The sequence below is a fragment of the Penaeus chinensis genome, chromosome 3 (genome assembly GCF_019202785.1).
Source record: "Penaeus chinensis breed Huanghai No. 1 chromosome 3, ASM1920278v2, whole genome shotgun sequence".
NCBI lineage: Eukaryota > Metazoa > Arthropoda > Malacostraca > Decapoda > Penaeidae > Penaeus > Penaeus chinensis.
Window position 1 is genome coordinate 9,437,051 of NC_061821.1, and position 26,513 is coordinate 9,463,563.

The 26,513-nt window shown below is 53.8% G+C and overlaps 1 protein-coding gene across 1 annotated transcript in view; it reads right to left on the minus strand.

The window, feature by feature from the left end:
• Positions 1-728: 728 nt before the first annotated feature.
• The window catches only part of LOC125042816 (RNA-binding protein MEX3B-like), a 135,457-nt gene continuing 109,672 nt past the window's right edge, over positions 729-26,513 (minus strand). The window contains exons 2-3 of the mRNA XM_047638706.1: positions 9,493-9,579; positions 729-3,813 (exon numbers count right to left, since the gene is read on the minus strand). Of these exons, the coding sequence (XP_047494662.1) occupies positions 2,240-3,813; positions 9,493-9,579 (1,661 nt within the window). The 3' untranslated portion in view covers positions 729-2,239. The remainder of the gene's footprint in view (positions 3,814-9,492; positions 9,580-26,513) is intronic.

Consider the following 26,513-nt stretch of genomic DNA (forward strand, 5'->3'; position numbering starts at 1 on the left):
AGCATCACCATCGTCTTCACCAAAACTCTCTTTTCTTGTGACACCAGAACGGCTATCTGGCTTCTTCGGGGTATGGGGGGGGTGAGGGGATCAAGGAGCGGGTGGGGGGGGTGGGGGGTAGGAGTGGGGGTAAGCACGAGAGTCCGACGGGCCGCGCTGGGCGAGGGGGGGCGGCGGTGGGGGCTTCTGTGGGCGGGTTTTTTCTTCCCTTTTTCCTTTTCCTCTCTCTCTCTCTTTCCACTTTTTGAAGAGAGCAGTCGGCGGGCGTACGATGGAAGAAATGAATTTTTTTTAAAAATCGTAATAATAACCACTATTATTAAAATTCTTCCGGAGGCGAAGGAGTCTTCTGAAGCGCCTCCTTCGCGAGTTCCGTCTACGCCCTCGAAGGCCCACGGCGGGAGAGACACTACCTCCCCCTGGCCCCTTCCTCCCTCCCCCCCGGCGCGCCCACGGCAGCCAGGCACCGATCGCGGGCGGCCGGCCGGACTGGCGCGCTTCTTGGCGAATATTCCACTTGTACAAAAGAGGTTTCTATACATCGTGCGCGGCGCTTCTGAGTCCTTCAAGTCAGACAAAAACAAACGTTATCACAAAAAGGCATTGATAATAATTAAATATACTGGAAATTAAAGATTGGTCTAGAATACTGTTATTATTTTTTCTTTCTTTCTCTCTTCGTCTTCATCATCTTCTCTATACAAAATAAAGTTTTTTTTTCTCACATCTTCTCATAAGTTTTTTTTGTATTATTTTCCATTTATATATCAATGATGAGCAAAAACTTAGATAAGCGCTATGACTAAGATAATATCACTGTATTGCTTCCATTAGATGAATGCACAAGCAGGGGTCAACTCTATTGGTTGGTGGCTCAGTGGGCGTGGTTGATGTAGGGGGTGTTGATTTTGTGTGTGGGGGGCGGGGTTTCTCTCACTTTTCTTTCCTTTGGGGGCGGGGTCGTCTGCGTGTGGGCGGCGCGAGACACGGAGGCGAACTTCGGCATCGTTCCTCGAGACACGCACACGCCCACCTCTTCTGGGCTGATGAGGATGGTCCATCTTCGAGGTGCTGGGGGGTGGGGGCCAGGCTATGGATGTGGGTGGGTGGCTGGATGGGCGTGTGGGGGTGGGTGGGTTATGGGGATGTTCTAAGGTGACTGGATCTAATGGGGGGTTGGGGCGGGCGAGTGAGTGGGATGCTGGATGGGTGTCGGTGTGAGGGAAGGACATAAGTCGGCATGGGCGTGTGGGCGTGGGTGAGGCAGTGGGTCGAACTATGGTAACAGGTGTGACGGGATCAAGGCACGAGTCGATCGTTCGGGTGGTTCGGCGAGGCGGCGGCCGCGGAGGGTCGGCCTCGCGAGGTTGTCTGTCTGCTGTTGACATCGGGACTGCGGTGTTGGTGGTCATGTTACTGTTGTTGTTACTGTGGTTGTTGTTGTGGTGGTGGTTGTAGTTGATGTTGTTGTTGTTCCCTGCTCCTGGTGCCTTCCCCAACTACCCACTGGCCACCGAGCCTCCCGCACTCCGTCCATGTGTCGCTGGGGCGGGCAAGCGTGCGGGCGGCGGGCTGGTTGGTGGGCGGCTGTCACGCTCACGTAGAGTGTTCGAGAAGGATATGTAGCATTCGTTGTGAGGCGGCCTCGGGGCTGGGAGGGGCGGGCGTGCGGGCGTGCGGGCGGATGATTCAGATCTGGGTGAGCGGGTGGGGAGTTGTCTAGCGCCACGCCGTCGTGACCCTCGGTCCGCCCGGCCCAGCCCGAGCCGACCTGAGTACCCAGGAAACAGTGGGAGATCGGAGAGGGGGCGTCGACCCCCCCTGGCAGTTGTTGGCGGGCAGCGAGTGCAGCGAGCGAGCGAGCGCGGCGCTGGCCTGCCTATCACAGCCTAGCGACAGCTGTTCTCCACTCTGACTTGAAGGACTCGCGCCACCAGCACCGACGGCTCGGCCACCGGACGAACACCTGTCCGGGGCCATACTGTCGCCCGACGCACACCAATAAAAATGCCTTACATTCCAAGTGAAAATGAAATAAAAATATCTTCACACTACTTGAATAAAAAATTTAATGATTGATTTTAAAGATAATACTCTTCAATCTGCAGATATATAAGGACTAATATACTCTATATAAGCCGGTGGTGGGGTAGTTAGAGGGCCGAGATGCCCATGAGCGCCGCATTGGCTTGTTGCAATGTACTTGCTGAGACGTTGCCGCCTGTGACGCGGTGGCGCGTTACGAGAAGATGCGGATGGCGTGAGTGACCTTCATGCGGCAGATGGGGCACTCGGACGCCTCGGACTTGAGTTTGTTGGCGCAGTCCAGGCAGAAAAGGTTGTGGCCGCAGGGAACGAGCGCGGCCACCACCTCGGACTCGCAGCACGTGACGCACCTCTTCTTCTCGTCCATGCCGTTCATGAGGCCGTTCATGCTGGCAATGGTGGTGGTCGCCGTGGAGGTGGCGGGCGCTGACGTCAGCCCGGGCACCGACTGGAAGGCGCTCAGCTGCTGCGTGAGATCGGGGGTGGAAGCTGGTGAGGATGAGGAGGGAGAGGAGGTAGGTAGTCCCCCCAGGCCTCCGGAGAGGGCCGAGTTGAGCGATGCGAGCGAGGGCGCGGCCGCGAGTCCCGGGGCCGGGTCGGAGCTGATGCGCCTCGCGGGGGGGTGGGACTCTAACGACGGGGACAGCCTGGAGGAGGGCGGGGACGCTCCGGACACTGACGACGACCTGCGTGTCAGGGACGAGGACAAAGTGGAGGACAGCGACGAGAAAGTCGAGCTGAGGGAGGAACTGGAGCTGACGGTGGAGCTCATGTTGTTGCCCAGAGGTCGGCTGAGCTCGCCCCAAATGCTGGGGGGAGCCGGGTCGAAGGAGGGCGACGAGCCCATGGAAGAGCCCAGCGAGCCCAGGCCCTCGTCCACGCCGTACAGGCCGAGGCCGCCGCTGCCGTTGCCGGACACGTCGCTCCCCAGCTTGGTGTTGCCGACGCCGCCGCTGAAGGAGGAGAACAAGGACGAGTCCAAGGTGCTGCCGCCCTTGTTCGACGAGCCAAGGAGGGAAGACCCGGTGTCTCCTCCGAGCAGCGTGAAGGCGGAGTTCAGGTCGTTGAGCTGGTTCAGCGTGTTCAGGCTGTTCAGGGTGTTGTTCAGATTCATGCCGTTTAGTGAGTTGTTCAGACCACTGCCGCTGAGACTGTTCAGGCCGTTGATGCCGTTGAGGCTGGAGCCGCTGGAGAGACCGTTGCTGAGACCATTGGTGAGACCGTTCAGACCTGCGCTGTTGGCGATGCCGTTGATGGAGGCAAGTCCGTTGAGCGAGGAATTATTGAGCTTGTAGAGGGACGAGACCAGCTCTGAGGAAGGGGGGTTGAAGAGGTTGTCGAGCCCGTGCGTGGGCGGGGGGAAGTCGGCGTGGTGGCGCGCCGCGGCCGCTGCGTTGGGCTCGTCCTGGTCCAGCAGGCCGCCCGTACGCATGGCGATGTGTGCCTCGATCTCCTTCCTGGCCTGCTCCACGGACTCCGGCAGGCCCGTCACCTCGAACACGGGCTCCTTGTCCCGCGACGGCGTGACGATGTACGTGTGAGTCTGCTGTTGAATGCGCTTGATGGTGGCTCCCTTTGGGCCCACCACCAGCCCCACCACGCGGTACGGCACGCGCACCTGGATGGTCACCTGGCCGGGCACGTTGGTGGGCGGGCCGGGCGCCATGGACCCGTTCAGGTTGTTCTTGCGGCACGCGCGGATCTGGCTGAAGTGCTCTGCCGCCGACAGGATCTCGCGCTTCGCCATCCCTACATCCTCCTTTCGACCTGCGGGCGGAGACGGAGAAACGGTTGAGAACACAACAGACAAATTGCTAAAACTATTTACCAACATTTTTAGGAAAAAGAAGATCTCCCACCAGCTAAGCTAAGAAATCCCGAGGAGGAAAAAGTTCCTTCATTAGAAAGTAAACCCCAAGGAGCCCATTAACATGTTTTATACTCAAACGAATAGCCTACAAATAAAACAATAGCTAGAAAAAAAAAAAAAAACGAATAATGCGCATATTCAGCTGCTCTCACGCCCCGCCCCACACCCTCTGCAAGAAATCCTTGAACACGGCACCAAATAACCCTGGCGCACTGAAACTCCTGCCTAATTCATTATACACTTTCATATCGCGCTTGCAGCAACCTTTCAGAAACCCACTTTCGAGCGGCTGCTTTTTTCCCTTGGACCCCACGACCCCCCGCCAACTTGGGTCAACTACGCCGGGTCGGGTCAAGACAAACGAGTCACGCCGCTACGGCCAAAACTGTCAGCCTGGCCTCCGCGTTCGTGGCACAGGCGCTGGGGAGGGAGGTCAAAGGGGGCGAGGGGAGGGGGAGGAAGAGGGAATGAGAGAGGAAGATGCATAGATAGATAGATAGATAGATAGATAGACACACACATAGATAAAGATGCGTGTTTCAGAGAGTGGGGACGGGAGGGACAACCGAAAGGGGACGTGATAACAAGAATCCACTAGGGAGTAACACCGTAGCATACACTTCCCCAGCGTCCGTCCTTACATAGACCTTGATCCCACCCACCCACCCACACACAAACGCACGCAATCGTTTCCTCTCATGGATCATTAGACAGCATAACGACCGCTCCTGGATCATATAACCGCACGTGGGAAGGAGGGCCCGGCTCACACTCCCCCCCTCCCTCCCCCCCATAGCTATCACAGCCCCCACGCTCAAATCTTTTACATAATTCGGTCGGTTTTTGGCAGCTAAGGTATTTCCCCTCTCATCCCCTTCTCCTCTCCTCCTCCCCCCTTCGCCCTCACCCCCCCTCCCCTTTCAATTACCATACCCACACCTTCCTTGACTAGTAATACAAACAACAATAACCCCAAAAATAAAAATAAACTTCAACCCAGCCCACAAAGCTAGAACCGCCAACGCCACATGGAATATTGAGTGAACGTGTTTATATTGCAAGCAGATCCGATCAAGCACCGGCCTTGGGATTTGGCTTGCGCGCTCGCCTCCGTGTCAAACGGGGGTCGAACGCGTGATCTGACGCAGTATGGAACACCACGATCGTTCTGGGTGTTCTGCTCGAGCACAACCAGAGGAGGAGGAGGAGGAGGAGGAGGAGGAGGAGGAGGAGGAGGAGGAGAAGATCTCTTGAATCCTCCCCTTCACTTTATATTCCTTCTCTCGCTCCTTCTCTTCACTTTATATTCCTTCTCTCGCTCCTTCTCTTCACTTTATATTCCTTCTCTCGCTCCTTCTCTTCACTTTATATTCCTTCTCTCGCTCCTTCTCTTCACTATCCCCTCTTCCTTCTAACTCCGCTGTTCCACTCCTTTCCGGCGCTCACCTGACCCCCTCCCCCCTTACCCACTCTCCCACCGCAAGCTCGATTCCCCCGCAAGGAGCACGTCATCTCCCCCTACCCCTCCCCCCACCCACACCGAAACATCAAGCACGCCCTCACCCCTAAATTCAAAACACCCCCACCCCCTCCCTCTCCTCCCCGGCCTCCCTTCCCCCACCAAACCCACCTGGACCCCCGACAAGGTCAGTCATGACCCCCCCCCCCCAAAAAAAAAAAAAGCCCCGAGCTCCGACTCGAAATTCAAAAGGAAAAAGAAGAAAAGAATAAGACTTTCCACTTCGATAAACTCTCAAAAGCAAACAAACACAGACAAGCAACCCAGACGCTTCCAGACGGAGGTGGGTTGGTCGTCTCTTCACCCCTTCCCCCTTCCCCTACCCTCCCCCCTACCCCTGCACCACAAGGACGGCTGGGGTTTGAGGTCAGAATAAGGTCCCGGGATCCACGGGCTCCCTTCGGCAGCGGCGGCGGCTCCTCCTCCTCCTCCTCCTCCTCCTCCTCCTCCTCCTCCTCCTCCTCCTCCTCCTCGCCCATTTCGAGAGCCTGGAATGCTGCACTGCCCGAGGGTCAACCTCCGCGACGGCTGAGGACGAGCCTATGGTAATGACGAGGGTGACGTGTGAGGGGGGAGGTGGAGGAGGGAGGTGGAGGAGGGAGGGAGGCTAGGCGGACGGGGATAGGGAGCAGGAAGAGGAAAGAGGGCGATAAATAGACAAAGAGGAAGGAAGGGTAGGAGGAGGTTGATGAAGGATGAGTCACGAGAAGGTGCGGACGAACGAACGAACGAACGAACATCGCGAATGCACACATGATATAAACTGCGAATTTTAAGAATGTATAATTCTCTTATAAATCGAGAAACGGGTTGTCGAAATGCTCACTTTATTTATGAGCGAGAGAGAGAGAGAGAGAGAGAGAGAGAGAGAGAGAGAGAGAGAGAGAGAGAGAGAGAGAGAGATAGATAAAGAGAGAGAGAGAGAGAATAAGAACGTGGAACAAGAACCGGTTGTTAGCATCACGGACGGGGTCCACGGGGCGACAACACGATTTCATTATCTCTGACCCCATGACCTCCCCCCCCCCCTTCTCGGGTCTAAATCATACACGCGCACATACGTACACTCATCCCTACATACACGCACACATGCGCGTCCATAAAACAAAGTGTTGCAAGTTGGAAACTGACCGCGGGTGCGAGATGCCGAGGAAGGGTTGGGGCAATATTTTTTTTGCTCCCCCCCCCCCCCCCGGGTGACCAATAAGGCAAGTCTGGCGTGGGAGCCGTGTGGAGGTGGCGGGGGCTGACGTGTGGACGTGTGGGGGTGGGAGGGCGGGACGATGGAGGGGAGGGGAGGGGAGAAGAGGGAAGAGAGGGGGGTAGAACGATGCAGGGGAGGAGAGAGAGAGGGGAAGGCGGGTGACACGATGTATGGGAAGGTAGGGAAAAAAGGAGGGGGAAGAGGGGAAAAGACGAGAGGGAAGAGGAGGGGAAGAGAACCCACACGTCACGGCAAACGTCAAGTCGCCAGGGCTTTCACTTGAACGTCAAACGGGTGACAGGTCTGAGGCTCTGAACTACTATATAGTTTCAGGCGATCACCCAGAGGAAGCATCCTCTGCACAACAGTAGAGGGGAAAAAAAAAAAGAAAAAAACGTCTAAAGGAAGGAGAGAGGCCAACAGTGAGGATGGGGAATGGGAAACGGGAAGAGGAAGAGAAGAGAGAGGATGAATCAGCTAATCAACGCACACTACAAAAGCCAAAAGACTGCAACCCCTGAACGCAGGTCTGCTTTGAAAGAAAGTGAGAGCACCTTAGCCGTTGCCGCCACGGAAAAAGTGGCAGGAAGGAGGGAAGAAGAGAAGAAGGGAAAAGAGAGAGAGAGAGAGAGAGAGAGAGAGAGAGAGAGAGAGAGAGAGAGAGAGAGAGAGAGAGAGAGAGAGAGAGAGAGAGAGAGAGAGAGAGAGAGAGAGAGAGAGAGAGAGAGAGAGAGAGAGAGAGAGAGAGAGAGAGAGAGAGAGAGACTGACGCGAAGAGACAGATAAAAACAGGAGCCTGTATATAGCATTGTCGAAGGCGTCTCTGGGAGGAGTCCAACCCGCAGGAGGAGGAGGAGGAGGAGGAGGAGGAGGAGGAGGAGGAGGAGGAGGAGGAGGAGGAGGAGAGAGAGAGAGAGAGAGGAGTACCGCGCTCTAAACCTGGCCACTGACTAACGCTCTCTGTCGCGCCGCCCAAAAACAACGCCCACGAGGGGTCCCCGCTCCGCCACAACGCCGGCCAGCACCAACACGCCAGCGTTACTTTAATTTGGGGGATTCTGCACCTCCGCCTACTTTCGATTTTGGATTGGGGGGGGGGGGGGGAGCTAATAGGAGGAAAGGCAGTTTATGGGACATGGTTTAAATGAATGTGCGGATGGGAATGCCTTCGATGTACGATGCCTAACGTATCGATTCCTACAATAAAAACCTTAGAAAAAAAAAAACGCACACACACAGTACAAAAAACAAAACAAAAAAGAAACCCCCCCACCCCCCTGACAGCCCACCAGACACGCCCCCGCGCCTCCCAAAGGGACCCGAGAACAATCGGGCGAGAAGACGGGCGTCCCGCAGAGCCGCCCGCCCGAGCGAGGTGGGCGTCATCGCGCGATCATCAACACGGCGCTCTTAATCTTTCTCGGCGTCGGGGGTAATGCCGGGAACGCCCCCTCCCCTCCCCCACGCCCTATGACGCTCGATACCCCTCCCTACAACACCCATAACGGGCCTCCCCACCGAATCCGCCCGTGTCCCTGGGTACACATAATGAGGAAGGGAAAATGGGAGGAAGAGGGTGAGAAAAGGGACCCATATATATATATATATATATATATATATATATATATATATATAACACAAATGGAGGGATAGGAAGAGACAGGAGAATAGAGCGTGGCGGAGGAATTCGCGAAGGGAGGGCGGAGAGGGGAGAGAGAGGGATATTGGGTGCGAAAAAAGAAGACAACAAAGGGGGTGAACACCTGCAGGGGAGAGAGGAATAGGCAGGGAGTGGAGAGGGGGGGAGGGGGGAGGGGGAGCAAGGTGTCTGGGTACGCATTACAAAAAGGACAGGCCGGTCAGGAGTGCGAGGCTGTGGAGGTGGAAATGGCATTGGTGGGGAAGAGGCTGAGGAAGGTGGAGATAAAAGGAAGGGGGAGGGGGGAGGGAGGGTGTCAGAGAGGGAGGCAGGGCGAGAAGGGAAGGAGGGGAAGGGAAAGAGGGAAGAGAGCGAGAGCGAGAGAGAAAGAATGAATCCTCTCTGTCTCTCAATCTCAGAAATCTCTCGAAACAAAAACCCACACGCGCGCACCACAAAATAACACCGTCACCCTCCACACACACACACAAAAAAGAAAAGTGAACACGCATAAAACACAAAAAAGGGACCAAAACACACACACGCCAACACACAAGGCCAAATATGGAAGATTTATACCTGGCTCGCATCGAACTCCAGCCTGCATAATATCCCCATTAACAGCCCGCGGTCGGCTCGACACATGGATTCCAGGCCTAAGCTGTCCCAACACCCATCGTCCCCACGCCCCGCCGCCGCCCGCCGCCCGCCGCCCGCCGCCCGCCGCCCGCTAGTGAGAGCTATGAGTCAAGGAGTCGTGCTCGACGTCGACGGGTGGGCGGACTCGTAAAAACTGGCCCGCCCTGCCCCCTGCCCCCCTTTCCCCCTCCCCCTTCCTCCCTTTTTAACTCCACCCTAACCACCTCCCTTAACACCCACGCCCGTGACCTGTCTTCACCCCAACACAGGGACGGCTCCGAGGTTCCGAGGGGGTGGGTGTGGGTTGAGGGGGGGGATGGGGGGGGAGTCAGAAAGGGGGAAATACCTGTCCATTACCCACAAGCTAAACCATCCCTCGCCATGATATACAACCAAGCATCCCGGGTCGCCAGAACGCTCGAATGACTACGTGACATTAAATTTATCGATTAACAAATAAAACTAAATGTATACAATAAATCAAAACAAAACCACTACCGCTCCTATCACGCTTGTACAATGAGAAAACAAACCCACTCTCACTCATTCACTCACAGAAAACACACGGGACTCACCAGTGACGACAAAGACGGGCTCCTCCCCTCTCACTGGCGTCTTGATGTACGTGTTGGTCTTGGCGCGTAATGCCTTGATCTTGCAACCTGTGACGAAGAAAAAGATACACATTAGCAAAAGCAGGAAGAAAATGGAACCATAAAAATATAACATCCATGTATGTACCTACGGAGAGATGTTCGAGTGTCGAATAATAAGGTCAGAGGTCAAGAGAGGTCGGGGACGTTGTGGGCTTAATGGTATGCACACACGACCTTCTCCCCCCCCACCCCCTTTCGTGGCAACCTGACGCCCGGCACAATTGTTTTCCCCACCTGCAACGCTCCATGGAAATGCGCCGCAATATACTCGTCTTTGTCCCCGCGCCGCTAAAATACTATGGCAAGATTACATCTTGTGAAGAACGAATGCAAGAAAAAGAACATAAGTGCAAACGTACCCTTCCCCCCCCGCCCCCCCAGCTCCTGCATCTACAGAGCGAGGCAAAATGCGAACAAATGCTGGCACATAACAATATGCAATGTTATATCCCCACAAGAGCATATCCTGCTGGTCTCATCTGCATCACAAAAGGGCCTCCCGTCTGGGCGAACGGGAGAGCCGCCTCTCGCTCGGGAGGAGGAGGAGGAGGAGGAGGAGGAGGAGGAGGAAGGAGGAGGTTGTGGTGATGGTTATGAAAGTGGAGGCAAGCCCTCTCCTTCCTTCCACCCAGCCACCCACCAGCCCGCCCATCACTCGCGAGCATATGCAAGCAGCGCGAGGCCTTACCACGCCGTCGCCGAAGGAGCATTTCCTCTCGATACGCCCTTTTCCATCAACGTCTGGAAGGGTCTCTGTCCTCGTACTCCTTGGCACCCTTTCCGTCCGACCCTCCTCCCACCCCTTGGCACCCTTCCTTCTGCCGCTTCCTCGCCTCCTTCCGGTCCCTCGCAGGCCGCAACTCCGCCCAATTTGAAGGCTATTACGTCGCTAAGTGGGGGGACGAAAGACCCAAGAAGAAAGGAGCGACGGCGGGCGAGCGCTCACAATGCAACACTCCATTACTCGCTCCCTCCCGCCCCTGCGCTGCCTCGTCACCCCAGACAGCGCGATAATGACACCATATCTTCTGTCTCTCTCTCTCGACGCACTCTCAGCGCCGTTGCAGATCCGCTCCCTTATCTTCGTCTGACATCGCCCCGCTTGCTCCCTAATGCGAAGAATAGCTCATGGGAAGGAAGTCTCGCGGGAGGTGTCACTATAGTATTACGGGTTCGAGAGAAAAGCTTTAATAACGAGCGTAAGAGGCCGAGACACACGAGTGCACATATAACAAAGGAAGAATAAGATAAAAAGAAAATTATTGAGAGAGAGAGAGAGAGAGAGAGAGAGAGAGAGAGAGAGAGAGAGAGAGAGAGAGAGAGAGAGAGAGAGAGAGAGAGAGAGAGAGAGAGAGAGAATAGACGACAACGTTTCCAACCTCCATACCGCAATTATATAGCCTGCTTTTCTAAAGGCCAAGATGGGGAGAGAACGAGGAACGAGGATGACGACAATGGGAAAAATTAATCGCTGTAATCTGGCCATCATAATCTACCCACCTCTTTTCTCCTTCTCTTCTGAACTCCCTTTTCATCAACCCTCCCCCCCCTCTCTCTCTCTCTCCCCTCCCCCCATACCTGACCCATCGCGCAACCTAAGAGTGTCTGGCAAAATGCCTTTTTTGCCCAATAAGGAGAAATAATTATGGAAATAAGAGGCAACGTAGATGGTCTTCGCCGAGGGAGGGGGAGGGTAAGGGGGCCGAAGGGGCTGTTTAAGAGGCCCCTACAAAGGGAGAATGTACGGGACAGGGGAGGGGGGAAGGGTGAAAATGAGGAGAGAGGGAGGGAGGGGGAGACAGAGAGAGAGAGAGAGAGAGAGAGAGAGAGAGAGAGAGAGAGAGAGAGAGAGAGAGAGAGAGAGAGAGAGAGAGAGAGAGAGAGAGAGAGAGAAAGAAAAAAAAAGAAATGAACGATGATTAAAAAAATCAACAAAAAATAAAAATACAGAAAAAGAGAGAGAAAACGAACGCCCATTATGTAAAACAAACTATCTGGACTAACGAGACGTGGCAACAGATGCCAGAGATAGGCAGGCAACGGAACAGTTCGCGTCGCCAAAGTTAGATCGACACCGACATCCAAAAACACACAAACACACACCACACTCTTTCTAATGTTCCCCGTCGTGGGCCTTGGGTGAAAAGAAATGAAAAAAGAAAAGAAAAATTATCGATAAATTCCATCCATGGTTCTCCCATTTGCATATCAGAGGATATAAACATCTCATAAAAAAAACACAACCATATAGAAAAAAAGTAGGGTGGGGGGGGGGCATTATTCCTCCCCCAACAGACAGCTGCGACAACCCAAGATTTTGAAAAGCACAGAAAATCACTTTGGGGGATGGAAAGGGATGGAAGGGGGGTGGGGGGGGGGATCAGCTCTCTGCATTCCTCCCAAGTTCGAAAACTCGTCCGAGAGGGGGGGGGCGAGGGGGGATCTTCGGAAATCCACTCATCGCCGCATATGAAAATGAAAGCAAAGAGGGAGGTGAAATCAGTGAGAGGAAGAGACGAGAGGAGTGGGAGACAGAAGGAAAAAAAACAGGGCAGTAAACAGACAGACTTGTAGATAATTAGACAGAAAAGAGAGGGAGAGGAAGGGAAGGGAAGGGGAGAGAACGTGAGAGAGAGAGAGAGAGAGAGAGAGAGAGAGAGAGAGAGAGAGAGAGAGAGAGAGAGAGAGAGAGAGAGAGAGAGAGAGAGAGAGAGAGAGTGATGGGGGGGAGGGGGGGGGGAGATTACAGCATCAACACCCTCCCAACGTGATCATGAAGTTACCTGTAGCGACAACCTCAAGGCAGACGCAGCACCTAGCCGAGCGCCCTAGACACCTTCCAGACGCACGCCACTTATCACAGACAACAAACGTCATTTGCCCGTTCCAGACACAACAGAGACGCCAGACAACCCATCCAGACAAGAGCCCCCAATCGCCTCATAACCCCCCCCCCCCCACCCCTATTCCTCTAAATACCTACCCATCATCCTCATCTTCCTCTCTTTCTCTCTCTCTCTCTCTCTCTCTCTCTCTCCTCCGTCTACGGCCTCGTAGTATTTATCCGTTCCCCTAAACCCTTTCAGCACTCCTGGCTACCCCTTTTCGCCCTTCCCGCACTCCGCCGCTCCTTATACGGCTCGGCGCGAAGCCCTGCCTCTCGCCGACCCCTTTCGATGGATTCCGCGGGACGAGGAGGAATTGCAACGCGAGAAGTCCGAACGCCGGTCAGCTCGCATACGCCCAAACTGATGTATGCACACACACACACATACATATATATATATATATATATATATATATATCCGTACATATCTCCTCTCCTCACTCGTGCACACATACACACATAAACACACACACACACACACACACACACACACACACACACACACACACACACACACACACACACACACACACACTTTTCTGTTTCTCTTTCTTTCTCTTTCTCTCTCTCTCTCAGCCTGGTCTATCCCTCCCCCCTCTCCCTTCCCCCCCTCTCCCCCCGTTATCACCGCAATTCCCATTCCTCCCTCTCCATAAACTACGCGCAGGGACGCACCCCGAAGGAGCCGCCGCCGCCGCCTATACACTATCGGGGATTCCATTACAGTCCTTATCCGCGCCTCGAACCGAAAACCCGATAGTCGCATCCATGCTGTAACGACGGAGACCCCACGGACAGGGTCTGCAAGGGAGAGATAAGGGAGGAAGAAAAGAGAAAGAAGGAGAAAGGTGTAAAAGATTCGGGAGGAAAAGGAGGGGAGAGAGAGAGAGAGAGAGAGAGAGAGAGAGAGAGAGAGAGAGAGAGAGAGAGAGAGAGAGAGAGAGAGAGAGAGAGAGAGAGAGAATGGGGTAAAGTGGGGAGGGAGGGAGAGGGAGAGGAAAGTACATAAAAGGGGGAAGAGGGAGAGCCGAAAATGAAAAGAAAGCTCGAAAAAGCCCGTCATCGCGAAAATGTCAAGTGAGTGAGTAACAGGAGCGGAGTGGGCTGTTATATCCACATCCATTACCTCCCCTCCCCTCTCCTCCCCTCTCTATCCCACCGTCCCTCCTCCTCCCTCCTCCCCTACCCCAGGGGACGCCGTCATTGCGCTACATATAGGATCCCAATAATCAAATCTCTCGCCGGTAATGCCCGAAAATCGCGACTCAGCAAACACACGGGCGGAACGGGTTGGCGGAAGGGGAGGGGAAGGGATGCTGAGGGAGGAGGGAGGGAGGGGAGGATACTGACGGAGAAGAGGAAAGGGTAAGAGTAAGGGATGCTGACGGGAAAAGAAGAGGAAGAGGAGAGGGCAGGGACAAGAAGAGGAAGAGGAATGGGGAGATAGGAAGTGAAAAGAGGTATAAGCAGGAAGTGAGGAAGAGGAAAAAAAAGAAAGAAAAGGAGACCCAAAGGATGGAAAAAAAAAAAAAAAAAAAAAAAAATCCTTTTTTTTTTCCCCTGAAGCAGAGATGTCCACCAGAACAATCGCACAAATGGAAGGTCCGGCGGGCGGGCGGGCGGGCGGGGGAATTCCAGAGATACCCACTAGATCCTGCTGGCTCCATTACCCACTAAACTCGTACAACAACATATCGCACAAAAGCAGAAGCAGAGGCAGCGGCGACGGCGGCACAACGAAAGGGGACGTGCAAAGTTGGGCTTCGTAATGAAAAATCGATGGTGGTTGGTAGAGGGACGCGAACGCCGAAGCCAAAACCTATATATCATTAATGCTTCACATATCACACAGTCAGAAAGAGAGGGAGGGTATACCGAGTGAGAGGGAGTGAGTGAGTGAGTGAGTGAGTGAGTGTGAATGAGAGTAAGAGAGTGAGAGAGGGGGGGGGGGGGGCTAAAGAAAAAACAAAACAAAGGAAAGAGGAGTGACAACATATCCACAGGATTTCCAAGGGGGGGGGGGGGGGGGGTTGAGAAGGGCCCAGCCTCGTGTGACGTGCCTCCTGCATGGACAAGGATCTAAGCACCACGCAGATGTCCCGTTGACAGGCGAGGGAGCAATGGAGGCGCACGTGCAAGAACACGGCCGGATGTGCACATGTGTGCGTGTGCGGATAATACCGAGGTTCCGGCCACTCGGCACTTAAGGGACGTGCAGTAACTCTTGTGTGCTTTTATCACACCCACCCAACCCGCCCGCCCACCGCCACACCCGCCCACCGCCACACCCGCCCAAGACAGCCCTTCTGAACAAACACTCATTCTCGCATGTGTTGCTGGCGACAATTTTTTCATCTTTTTCCATCACTTGCTGTGGCTCTGCAGCTGTACATGGAATCGCAGGTGTGCGCTCGCGCTTCTCTCCCTCTCTCCTTCTCTCCCTCTCTCCCTCATTCACTCACAATTCATTCACCTCCTCACTCACCTCATTCGTACATTCACTCATTCAACTCGTTCGCTCACTCATTCACTCGTTCGCTCGTTCATTCACTCGTTCGCTCACCCACTCTAATAAATGCGTGTGCCCGGTATGCAACTTTATGAGGCTCTTAAATTCAGACTACTAACAATAGGCATAGGCACGCGTTGTTTGTCCCAAAACAATAAAACACACATAAAAAAAAAAAAAACAGGAGTGCATTCAATACAATAATAAAACAGAGAAAAACAAACAAACAATATGGACGTATAAAAAGAAAGCGAATCGTCCAGAATGACACCTCCGTTAGCCTTCCCGAGCGCTGTTGCAACAATGGCCTCGGTGTTCATGAACTTCCACGTGCGGGCGCCACCGAGACCATTCCCCCCGGATGTACCTGGACTACTACTACTACTACTACTACTACTACTACTACTACTACTACTACTACTACTCCTCCTCCTCCTCCTCCTCCTCCTCCTCCTCCTCCTCCTCCTCCTCCTCCTCCTCCTCCTCCTCCTCCTCCTCCTCCTCCTCCTCCTCCTCCTCCTCCTCCTCCTCCTCCTCCTCCTCCTCCTCCTCCTCCTCCTCCTCCTCCTCCTCCTCCTCCTCCTCCTCCTCCTCCCCCTTCTGCCGCCGTCATTAGCACCTCCACCTGCCACAGTCGTCCTCACGATCACTATCATTTACCATCTTTGTCCTCACCATCATCATCACCACCATCGCTATCACCTGCCACCATATCATCAACATTAACACCACCTGTAAGCATCACTATCACCATCACAAGCAACACCACCTGGCATCTATCTAATTGGCCTCTGATCCCTCTAATCTTGTATTTACTTACTATTGCGTTTGGGAAGTACAGTCATGGCTACCTCCACATGACACTTCCACTCTACCTTAACCACCTCCACCTCCTCTTCCTCTTTTTCTTTTTATTTCTCCCCCCCCCCCCCCCCGCTCCGCAAAGCCAATGACCCAGTGACCATCAGAGCTCCACCTGCCAGGCGCTGCTGGGTCCCTGGGCCTCCTTCGCGCTCGAGCCTTCCACGTCCTCCAGAAGGAAGGTGGTAAAGAATAAATAAAGGAGAGCGTGGAGGTAATCGTTCCTTTTGTTTACGTAAAGTTCACGGCTGGAAGGTGTGCTGAGGCCTTTCACTGTCATGTTCAAGGCTATACATTCACCACACAGCCTGCTGCTATGACTGTCACGCACCTACACCTACACACGCATGCAGACAAAGACGAATTCAGAAGAAAAAACGTATCCTAGTAGGATATGGGATAGACGAGATCAATTCCAATGACTCCCTCCCCTCCAACATCCTTGTCCACCCAAAAGCATTCCCCTCCCCCTTCCCAGACCCGACTCAATCCCCACCAACTCCCCCACCCCCATCCCCCTACTTTATAATCCTCCCTGAAAACTTCTGTCGTGGGGGCTGGGGGTGCCATCAAGCCTGGCGCGATCATGAAGATACCATACTCGATCCCGCCCCCGACCGCCTACTCCCCTCCCCCCCCCCTCGATCTGCATGCCCGGCCTCCCCGTGAGAGGTGCAGCGCCTGATGCATTACGGACCCGCCGTCCGGGATCTCGTGCGGCATCGCATTAGCATAATTTGGCGGGCGGTCGGCTCCCTCGCGGCCGCCGTCACAATGCAATTACTGCGGCGATCTCCTTACCAGCAACGAGGCTACGCCCCCCCCCCCCCCCCTCGGTCCCATCGCCACTGGCCGGATGGAAGTTAGAGGCAATAGGCCTACGTCAATATTTATGGCAGTAATTGGGATTTCTTCAGGTACTTTGACCTTCCCACTTGAAAGCGAGCCGACTGATGGGATAAAAGCCCCAATAAAGATCAATACAAGTAAACCTTCTCACAAAAAGGAGAAGCAGAAACGCCTGCGGCCCATGAATTATCTTGTTCCTCCGAAGGGCGCACGTGAATCAGCTGGGTCAGGCGGCGGAGAAACCCAGCGGGGTCACGGGAGGCAGCTGGTGCAAAGACCCGGTGCAGTGGAGCAGCAAACGAGGCCCAGATGGCACATGCTTCATTCACGGGCGGCCAACGCCGGGCGGAAGGCAGGCAGGCTGGTGGTGCCGCTGAGTGCCACACACACTCACACACAGAGGCGCGCACGGCAGCTGGAACGTGAGAGTTCCCGTGAGCGACCTTGGCCGCTCAGCCATCCGGAGAGCGAAGTCAATGTCACTGCCATCACTTTCCCTTCCTCGTATTGCAACACGCCCAACGCTGGAACCTCACCGCAGCCGCCGCCGCTGTCGCCGACCGCATCTGCTCGCGCGCACACAAACACGGGTTCCTCTCGCCCGCGGCTGCCAACGCAAAAGAAGACATTACCTGCTCTCTCTAATAAGCCTACACTCCCCCACTCCCAAGCCCCAAGCATTCTGACTGCGCGCTTTGTAAACTCACCAGTCACGGCGAGGAGTGAGTGGGCGGTTCGAACTGCTGGATAAACAACTAGCATAAATAACACTGGTGATCATTTCCTCCTTCACGAAGAACGAATTTATCCAACAGGCAACAAAAAGCCCCTAGCTTGTAGCCTGCTAGCTGGGAGACCATTCCCACTAGGCAGAGGGCGTGCGTAACCGGCCCCATTACAGAAGACGGCGACGAATTGCGCTGCCGCTCTCGTGGGAAGACGACCCTCCAAATTATCTCCAGCAATCGACATGATGATGACTCGGCAGGCGCGTTACGATCCGCTGACGATACCGGAGGAAGAAGCAATAAGATAAAGGGACGGCAGGGAAGGAAGGGGAAGGAAGGGGAGGGGAAGGAAGGAAGAGGAGGGGAGGGGAGGGGAGGGGAGGGGAGAGGAGAGAAGGGGAGGAAAGAGGGGGAGAGGGAAGGGGAAGGTGCCTCAAGGTATCCAGAGGGGAGATGGGGGGGAGGAAAGACTGATTTGCGGTGGGGAAGGGGGGGATGGGGGAGCAGCAGGTGCTTCGAAACAACTCCAGAAACTACTGACGTCATCACCCAGCGCCCTTCAATGTCATGGTCAAAGAGACGACTTTCTGCGCACATAATACACGGAAATAGGAGTGATGAAATGGGGGGAGAAAATAAGTGAGAAAAACGGCAATCCAGAATCTGGGGAGAAAAGGAGACAACACTTATAATTTGACTTCTATATGGGGGATGATTTTTCCTATGTAGAGGGGGGAGGGAGGGAGGGAGAGGAGAGGGGGGGAGGGAGAGGGGAGGGAAGGGGGGGGGGTAGAGAGAGAGAGAGAGAGAGAGAGAGAGAGAGAGAGAGAGAGAGAGAGAGAGAGAGAGAGAGAGAGAGAGAGAGAGAGAGGGTGACCGCCTTTTCCAGGCCGTGTGTACGTCGGTGCGTATGTGTGCCAGCCGGACGGGATTTCAAAGTCACTGTCACTAGGCACTCTCACTTTCTCGTGCATCCCCATTTACTTTCCTCGGTGCGCTGAGTAGAAGGAAGTCGGGTTGGGGCTTGGAGGGGAGGGGGGAGGGAGAGGGGGCGTGGTTTCACTCTCTCCTCGAGTGAACTCACCGGGCGGCATCTGCACCATTCCACATTTCTTGCAGTCTCTTGCGCTTTCACTGTCGATGCACAGAGCTCCTGGAACAGAGCATTTGCCCTCGCCATAAATACCCGTCCCCTCCTAGGATGCCCCCTCCCGTCCCCTACCCCCCCTTCGAAGATGAACCCCCCTCCCGCTCTCTACCCTCCCCTCCCCCTCCTCTCTTTCTAAGGTCATTCCCTTTCTTTGCCTTCCCTCCACCCCCCACCCCCCCTGGCCCTCCCCCTCGTGCCAATGACCCAGTGACTAGCCCGAGCGCCCCGAGCAGCATCGCAGGCTTGGGTGACGGCGCGAAACGATGACGACGCCTTCGTTACGCAAGGTACGATCCCCCGCGCCGGAGCCGAGACGCCGTAAGGTCGAGCCGGCCCTTCTTCCCGATCGGAATCTCCGCCCTTCGCGACCACCGGAGGGTTAGCATGCTCTTCTCTCCCTCCACCTCTTTTGCTCGTCAGCTTCTCTCTCCTTCCCTCTTCCTCTCCCTCTCTCTCTCATCATCATCATCATCATCATCATCTTTAGCAATGCTCGGAACGTCGTAATGATACAGAATAACCGTGATTAAGCAGCTTCGACACAGGACCCCCAATCTCCCTCGCCAAACACCGCCAGGGAGAGACGCGGGCGTGCGGGCGGGCGGGCGGACGGCGCTGAATGGCGAGGCAAGGAGTGACATACCCCTCCCCCCCTTCCCCCTTCCCCCTACCCTTCCCGACCTGCGCAATCAAAGAATGATTATCACGTTGAAAGATTATTAGTAAAGCAATAAAAATCAGGAGTGCGAGATTCCTTAAGCAAGTGTAGGGGGAAGGGGGGGGGGGAGGGAAAGAGAAAGAACGAGAAAAAAAGAGAGAGAGAGAGAGAGAGAGAGAGAGAGAGAGAGAGAGAGAGAGAGAGAGAGAGAGAGAGAGAGAGAGAGAGAGAGAGCGCCAGCCGCTGGAAGTCACAAGAAGGTCGTCGTCGTCGTCCTCGTCACGCTGCTTAGACACAGACCCCCCCCCTTTAACTCCCCCCCTCTCCCTCCTTCTCGCGGGCACACGGTGAGTAACCTAATTAAAATAGCGGGGAGAGGCCTATCCTTGAGCCGCCAGCATACTAGCCCAGTCTCCGACCACATCAAGTTTCAGGGTTGCGCCGAAATCGCTCGTTACCTTCGGAAAGCGGCCGACGGGGGAGCACTTTCTTCCCCCCACCCCCACACCAAGCTTCGATTGTATAGCGTAATAGACGTCGACATAACTCGCGATGCAGGACGCACGCTGATATCATTATTTCTATCCGTTTCTTCTTCCTTTTTATTCACTGGACGGCGATCACCTCCCGACGAAGGACGACGACGACGACGACGACGAAGCAAGAGGACGATGGGAGAAGCGACGAAAACAAATCACAGCTTCCCCATCCCTCCCCATCCCCCCTCCTCCCTCGCCGCTCCCCGCGCATCCTCCTCCCCACAGCTAAGGACACGCCGAGCCACTAGTAAATTCCTATGACCATCCGAGGCTATCCAGTCTTCAGCGGAAACCGGTTTACTTTGCAATGCAGCCCCGTGTTCCATGCAAATATGGTCTCCCTCCATAGTGCTTCACCCCCCCCTTCCTCCCCTCCCCATCACCCAGCCCCTTATTGCAATCCCGCCCTCCTCAGCTCTTGTTGCAGACCAGACATTCATACATGGCTTTACATACACGCGTACGTACGTGTATACATACGGACACATACCTGTGTATATAGACTAAACACACAGCGCACCTGGAAGACCTGCGCGCGCTCATGTGTGTGTGTGTGTGTGTGTGTGTGTGTGTGTGTGTGTGTGTGTGTGTGTGTGTGTGTGTGTGTGTGTGTGTGTGTGTGTGTGTGAGTGAGTGAGTGAGTGAGTGAGTGAGTGAGTGAGTGAGTGAGTGAGTGAGTGAGTGAGTGAGTGAGCGAGTGAGCGAGTGAGCGAGCGAGCGAGCAAGCGTGTACCTGCTCGTGGTTTGTGGCTAACGAAAGGTCGCCACCCACCAACACCACAACTGCTGATGCTGGTGTTGTTCCGCTCCACTGCAGCTCTCTTCCGACCTACCTTTATTCCTCGCTCCCCCCCCCCCCCTCTTTTCATGCCTAACAGCGCCCTCTTATTCTACAGGTAAGCCCCCCCAACACCCCCACCACCTCCCCAACTATCCATTCTCATTCTCCCTCTTGAAGCGCATCTTCTTGAATAACTCTTAAAAGCATAACAAACGTCTTCTACCGCGTCCAGAAAAAACAAGGCTTCCCTGAGACACCCGTAATTATACCAATTGCGAGAACTTGTTATGCGCAAAGGAAAGGGGGAGGAGAGGAGAGGAGGAGGAGGAGGAGGAGGAGGAGGAGGAGGAGGAGGAGGAGGAAGGAGGAGGAGGAGGAAGAGGAGGAGGAGGAGAGAGGAGGAGAGAGGAGAGGAGGAGGAGGAGGAGAGAGGAGGAGGAGGAGAGGAGAGGAGAGAGGAGAGAGAGAGAGAGGAGGAGGAGGAGGAGAGAGGAGGAGGAGGAAGGAGGAGAGGAGGAGGAGGAGGAGGAGGAAGAGAGGAGGAGGAGAGGAGGAGGAGGAGGAGGAGAGGAGGAGGAGGAGATAAGGAAAGAGCAGAGAAGCCAGGAAGAACAGAAGAGGGTAGAAGACAAGGAGAAGATAGGGTAGGAAAATAGAAGACAAGAGAATAGGAACAGACGCGAGATGACAGTCCTCAAGGAGAGAGGAGAGGAGTGTGGGGGGAGGAGGGGGGGATGTTCCTCCCACGGTTGCTTAGCGAAATGATCCGTTACATATATCGAAACATCCATCTGTCATTTACATAATCGCCTTAACTCGAGCCCATCCCGGTAGTTCCAGTCCCGGTCTTTTCACTTTCACTACCGGTGGCCCAGTAACCCGTTAAACCTACTTCTACCCTCCCCCCCCTCGGTCCGTATCCTTAGTGTACACAATAAACAAACCACGGCAGAGCACACAAGATCGAGGCCGCCGTAAATAACGAAATAAATGGAGAAAGAAAAGAGAGAGGGAGAGAGAGAGAGGGAGAGAGAGAGAGGGAGAGAGAGAGAGGGAGAGAGAGAGGGAGAGAGAGAGGGAGAGAGAGAGGGAGAGAGAGAGGGAGAGAGAGAGGGAGAGAGAGAGGGAGAGAGAGAGAGAGAGAGAGAGAGAGAGAAAGGGGGGGGGGGGGGGAGGCACTGTTCAGCTGGCAGTGTTAACAGTGAACAGCACTGTATCCAAAGCAAAGGCACCGCCACGCCCACTATCAAGATCAAATGGACAGACAGGTAGACACAGGCACGTAGACGCAGACACAGACACAGACATACACGCACACAGCGGGAGATCCATACAAGGCAAAAAGGAGTGATCCAGCCGCGGGAGGGCGGCAAAAGAAAACAAAAAGAATAAAAAAACCAAAAACAACTAAGAAACGAAACGGAGAATAAAACAAAATAAAATATATTAACAAGGAGAAAAGGATCGCTCGAACAAGAGAGAGAAAGAAGAGGAACAAGTCGGATACGATAAATCACGAGGAAGCGAGGAAAGGAAGAGAGGGAAGGAGTAGGAGAAGGAGAAGGAGAAAGAGAAGGGAAAAGAGAAATAGAGAGAAGGAGAAGAGGAAGGAGGAGAGGGAGAGGGAGAGGGAGAGGGAGAGGGAGAGAGGGGATAAGCCACAAGAACGTCCGCCTTGCCCTTGGGAGTCCGAAGATTATCAGGGGTCGCGGTCCAATCGCGGGCCTCTCGTTTCCCTCATCCGTTTACACAGGAGGGAGAAAAAGAGGGAGAAAAGGAGGAGAATAAGATAGAGGGAGATAGACGGCGATCAAACAGAAGACTGGAAAAAAACGAACGGCAAATGAAATTAGGTAAGTTTCTCTCTCTCTAAGGTGAGAGAAAACAGAGAATGGACAAAAGCGACAGAGAGAAAGGGAGAATACAAATTACAAGAAAAAAATATATGGAAATCGGAAACCACGAAGAGAGAACATGAGAATACGAAAAAAAAAAAAAAAAAAAAAAAAAAAAAAAAAAAAAAAAAAAACCACGAGAAAAATCAGAAAAAAACACCAGGCCCGGGACGGTTGGGTTAAGCGACCGGGTGCCCTTGAGAATTAGCTTGGCGTCTTATCGAGGGCGTTGCCATTCGCGTCACTCGCGGTGTGTGCTCCTTCGCCCCGTCGCCATCGCGGATTACACCTCTCGCTCTCGCTCGGACTCGTACATCATATACCCAGGTTTTGTATGTGAAAGGTGAGCCCACATAGGGACTTGTTCAGATTAAGTGAGAAAAACCTACGTTACCTTATGAGATGTTAGGTTTTGTCTCAATAAACTTGTCAAGTCAAATCAAAACACACACACACACACACACGTTTCTCTTTCTTCCTCCCTATTTTTTTTTTCTCGTTCCTTCCTTCCTCCCCCCTCCTCTCTCTCTCTCTCTCTCTCTCTCTCTCTCTCTCTCTCTCTCTCTCTCTCTCTCTCTCTCTCTCTCTCTCTCTCTCTCTCTCTCTCTCTCTCACGTGATCATCCCCCTTCCCTATCACCCTTTATTCTCCACCTACTCTCTTCCTCTATACCCCCTTCCCTCCTCCGCTAACTCCCATTCATAATAACCTTGACACATCGCATTCTAATCAAATAACAGTTATAAAGAAAGAAAAAGAAAATTCACCCCCTCACCCCCCCCAAAAAAAAAGACAAAAAAAAAAAAGAAAAGAAAAAATCAAATACATACCCACACTAACAAAAAGGCCAGGGAAGGCGAAGAACAAGAAAAAAGGGTGGCTGGCTGGCTGGGTTAAGTGAGTGACCGGCTGCCCTTGAAAGTCCGGCTATCTGGGCCTCCCGACCACCGCCGCAGCTCAGTTCGTGGACCTGAGTGAGCCCAATGCACCTACCCGCCCGCCGTGCTGGGGTGTGGGCGGGTGGATGAGGGCGAGGGTGGGTGGGTTGGTGGATGAGGACAAGGGTGTGTGGGTGTGTGGGTGGGTGGGTGAGGGTGGATGGGTGGATAAGGGAGGAGGTACGCCTACTATCCTCCTTCCACCCCCCTCCCGACCTCTCATCTCTTGCGTGCGTACTTGTACGTACACAAATGATGTTCCTTCCTTCTATGTCCTCGTGAGCACTTGTTTTCGCAGTTGCAGTTCATGTTCCCGTTCTCTCTCTCTCTCTCTCTCTCTCTCTCTCTCTCTCTCTCTCTCTCTCTCTCTCTCTCTCTCTCTCTCTCTCTCTCTCTCTCTCTCTCTCTCAACACTACGTGGAGAGAGAGAAAAAAAAAAAAATCCCTCCCCCACAGATATCAATCACACGATCTGCACTGTTTCTCCCCATATCGCTTAAAAATATATATATATGTACCGCCATCACACCGCGAAAACGTGACCCACATCTCTGCTGGCGCGTCGGGCATGACAGCGATGCGACCGAGCCGTTCCGTGCATCACCTTTGCCACGTGAACCAGCTTAAATGGCCTCCGATTCGACCGACCGACCGACCGACCGACCGACCGACCGACAGGACAATTAATCGCCGTTCGCAAACCCTCGGGATATTGGCGACCCTTGGGAGAGGTCGCGGATCGGATGCAGAAAGTGGAAATCGAATCCAAGTCGATTGTGATTAAAATGCGATGTTGCTTCTTTCTTTTGTTTCCATTTTTTTTTTTTTTTTTTTTTTTTATCCCGTGAAGGTAATTCTTGTGAGGACTGATTGATATTTTTAAAATATCGGAGAAAATCTTGCTCGATCGATGAAACGGGGGGAAGGAGAGGAGAGGAGAGGACAGGAGAGGAGAGGAGAGAACAATAATAAAAAAGAGAGGCCCAAAACCAAGAAACGCCCTACAATTCATCACAAAAGGCAGGCGGGTAAATCATCACCAGGACAGGACATGCCACGATCTCCTCGCTAGATCCCGCGATAACGAAATGAACCCTTCCGACGACCAGCACGTGGCATAAAATAATAATAAGAAGAAACAATTCATTCATTCATATTTCAAACTTGTGAATTTCTATTATTAGCAAACGGCTCTATCATCTGAATCCTCATTACAAAACAAAACAAAAAAACGTGAAAGCATCTGTACTGGTGAAAAGCAAACACGAGCGGCGGTGTCCTTGAACAACGACCCCGGGCTTGGACTTTGGGGAGGATTGGCCGCCCACCCAACGCAGGATCTCCCCCCCACCCCTTCCCTCTCACCTCTCTCCTATTTCTTTTCTTTGTTTCCCTCTCTCACTCTCTCTCTCTCTGCCACATACCATCATAAATAAATAACAGCCCTTGCCTCTCCTTACACACACTTAAGCCTACAAACAAACAAGTACAAAAACAAACAGAACGGTCCCGTTCTCGCCCCCCTTAATGCACGCCCTATACCTCCGTCCCCTTTCGTCCCCTACGACCCCTAACCTAAACAAACAGCCACTCATACAAGCGAGCGACCACAATACACGAGGTCGAGAGGGACAACAACAGCCACCCTCTGAGAAACAAACACGAACAGCGTAGGTTACCTGACAACCAAAGGCAACAAAAAATCAATAAACAACGAACCAAAATTAAACACAAAAGAACGCAAAAGAAGAAATATATATATATATATTTCTGCGGCCTCCATTAAATCCACTTCGCGGAAATCTTACACGAACGGGGCGTGGCTGACAGGCAAGCGAGCGAGCGAGCAGGCAGCGTCAGGCTCATCAAAGCCGATAGTCGCCAATGGAACGGCGGCGGCGCCTGTCATCTTTGACTGGCGGGCCTGTTGAATGATGATGACACCGGTGGACTATGCGAACCTTCGTCTGTAAGCTTCTTTCTTCCCCCTCCCCCCTTCTTTAATGATTTCACTGCCCCCTCCCTCCTTTCCTCCATACCCCCTCCCCTTCCCCGCTAATTTCCGCTTCTCCCAAGACACGCAAGAGAAAAAAATGTCCACCCCGACATGACGGAGGTGTGGCCCCCCATCCATCGTCATGCAAAATGGGCACCTGTCACCGCCCCCCCAATTAGCCCCGTACGCCCACCAGACGGCAGTGTCGATGGCCGTTGCAAACAGGTACCAATCATGCGCAGCAATCATGCAGGCACGCAGGCCGCTGGGCCCGCGCTGGACCTTGGGATGCTTACTGACCTGCAGACGGGGGGAGGGGGCAGGGGATGAGAGAGGGGGAAGAGGGGAAAAAGAGGAGAGGAGAGGAAAGGGGGGAAGGGATGCACACTTCTTAGAATGTGGGGATAAAAACAACAATAAAAAAGGTGCAAAGCTTGCTCGCAGCACACAAATCGCTCGTGCGGTCACTCTCCGTGCTGCGTTTTCTTATCCCTGAACATAACTCCAGAGATCAATTAAGATCACCCGGCCAGCAAAATCATCAAATTAAAACTTCTCAACAAGGATCCCGAGCGGCGGAGGTGTTCCCGCACTGCCCTCGACCCGTCGCCTGGGGGCACGGGCCGAGGGCAGCGGGGACGACGCCGCCGCGGCCAGACGGCACAAAATGCGATAGCGTGCAACACGTCAAGCGCCGAATCACCGCGTTTCGGGAAGAGCTTTGCATCAACCCCCCCCCCCCTCCTCCTCGTGCAACAAAACGTATACGGATACCCGATTCCCTCCCTCACCCTCACCCTGATAGCCTTGTAACAGTGACAAAGTGCAATTTTTCAACTAGAAGCCCGTAATCAACCATATGGCTTGAACCACGCCCAGCCCGCCACCTACCTCCTCCCCCTCCCTCCCCCTTCCCCCTGACCTTGTCTCTTTTACATCCAGGCTACACGCGCTTAAGATTAGCCTGCCCGTGTACACACAAGACAGATGTACACACACCGCACGCACATCACCGCACTGCCAAGCAACACCCTGGCAACAAAAAGCTCCCCCGCCCGCGCGCTCTTATCTACGCCCTTGTCTACGCCTACGGTCTGGCTCGCGTCTAGGCGTCTACCCAGACATAAACAACTGGCACTTCTTACTATC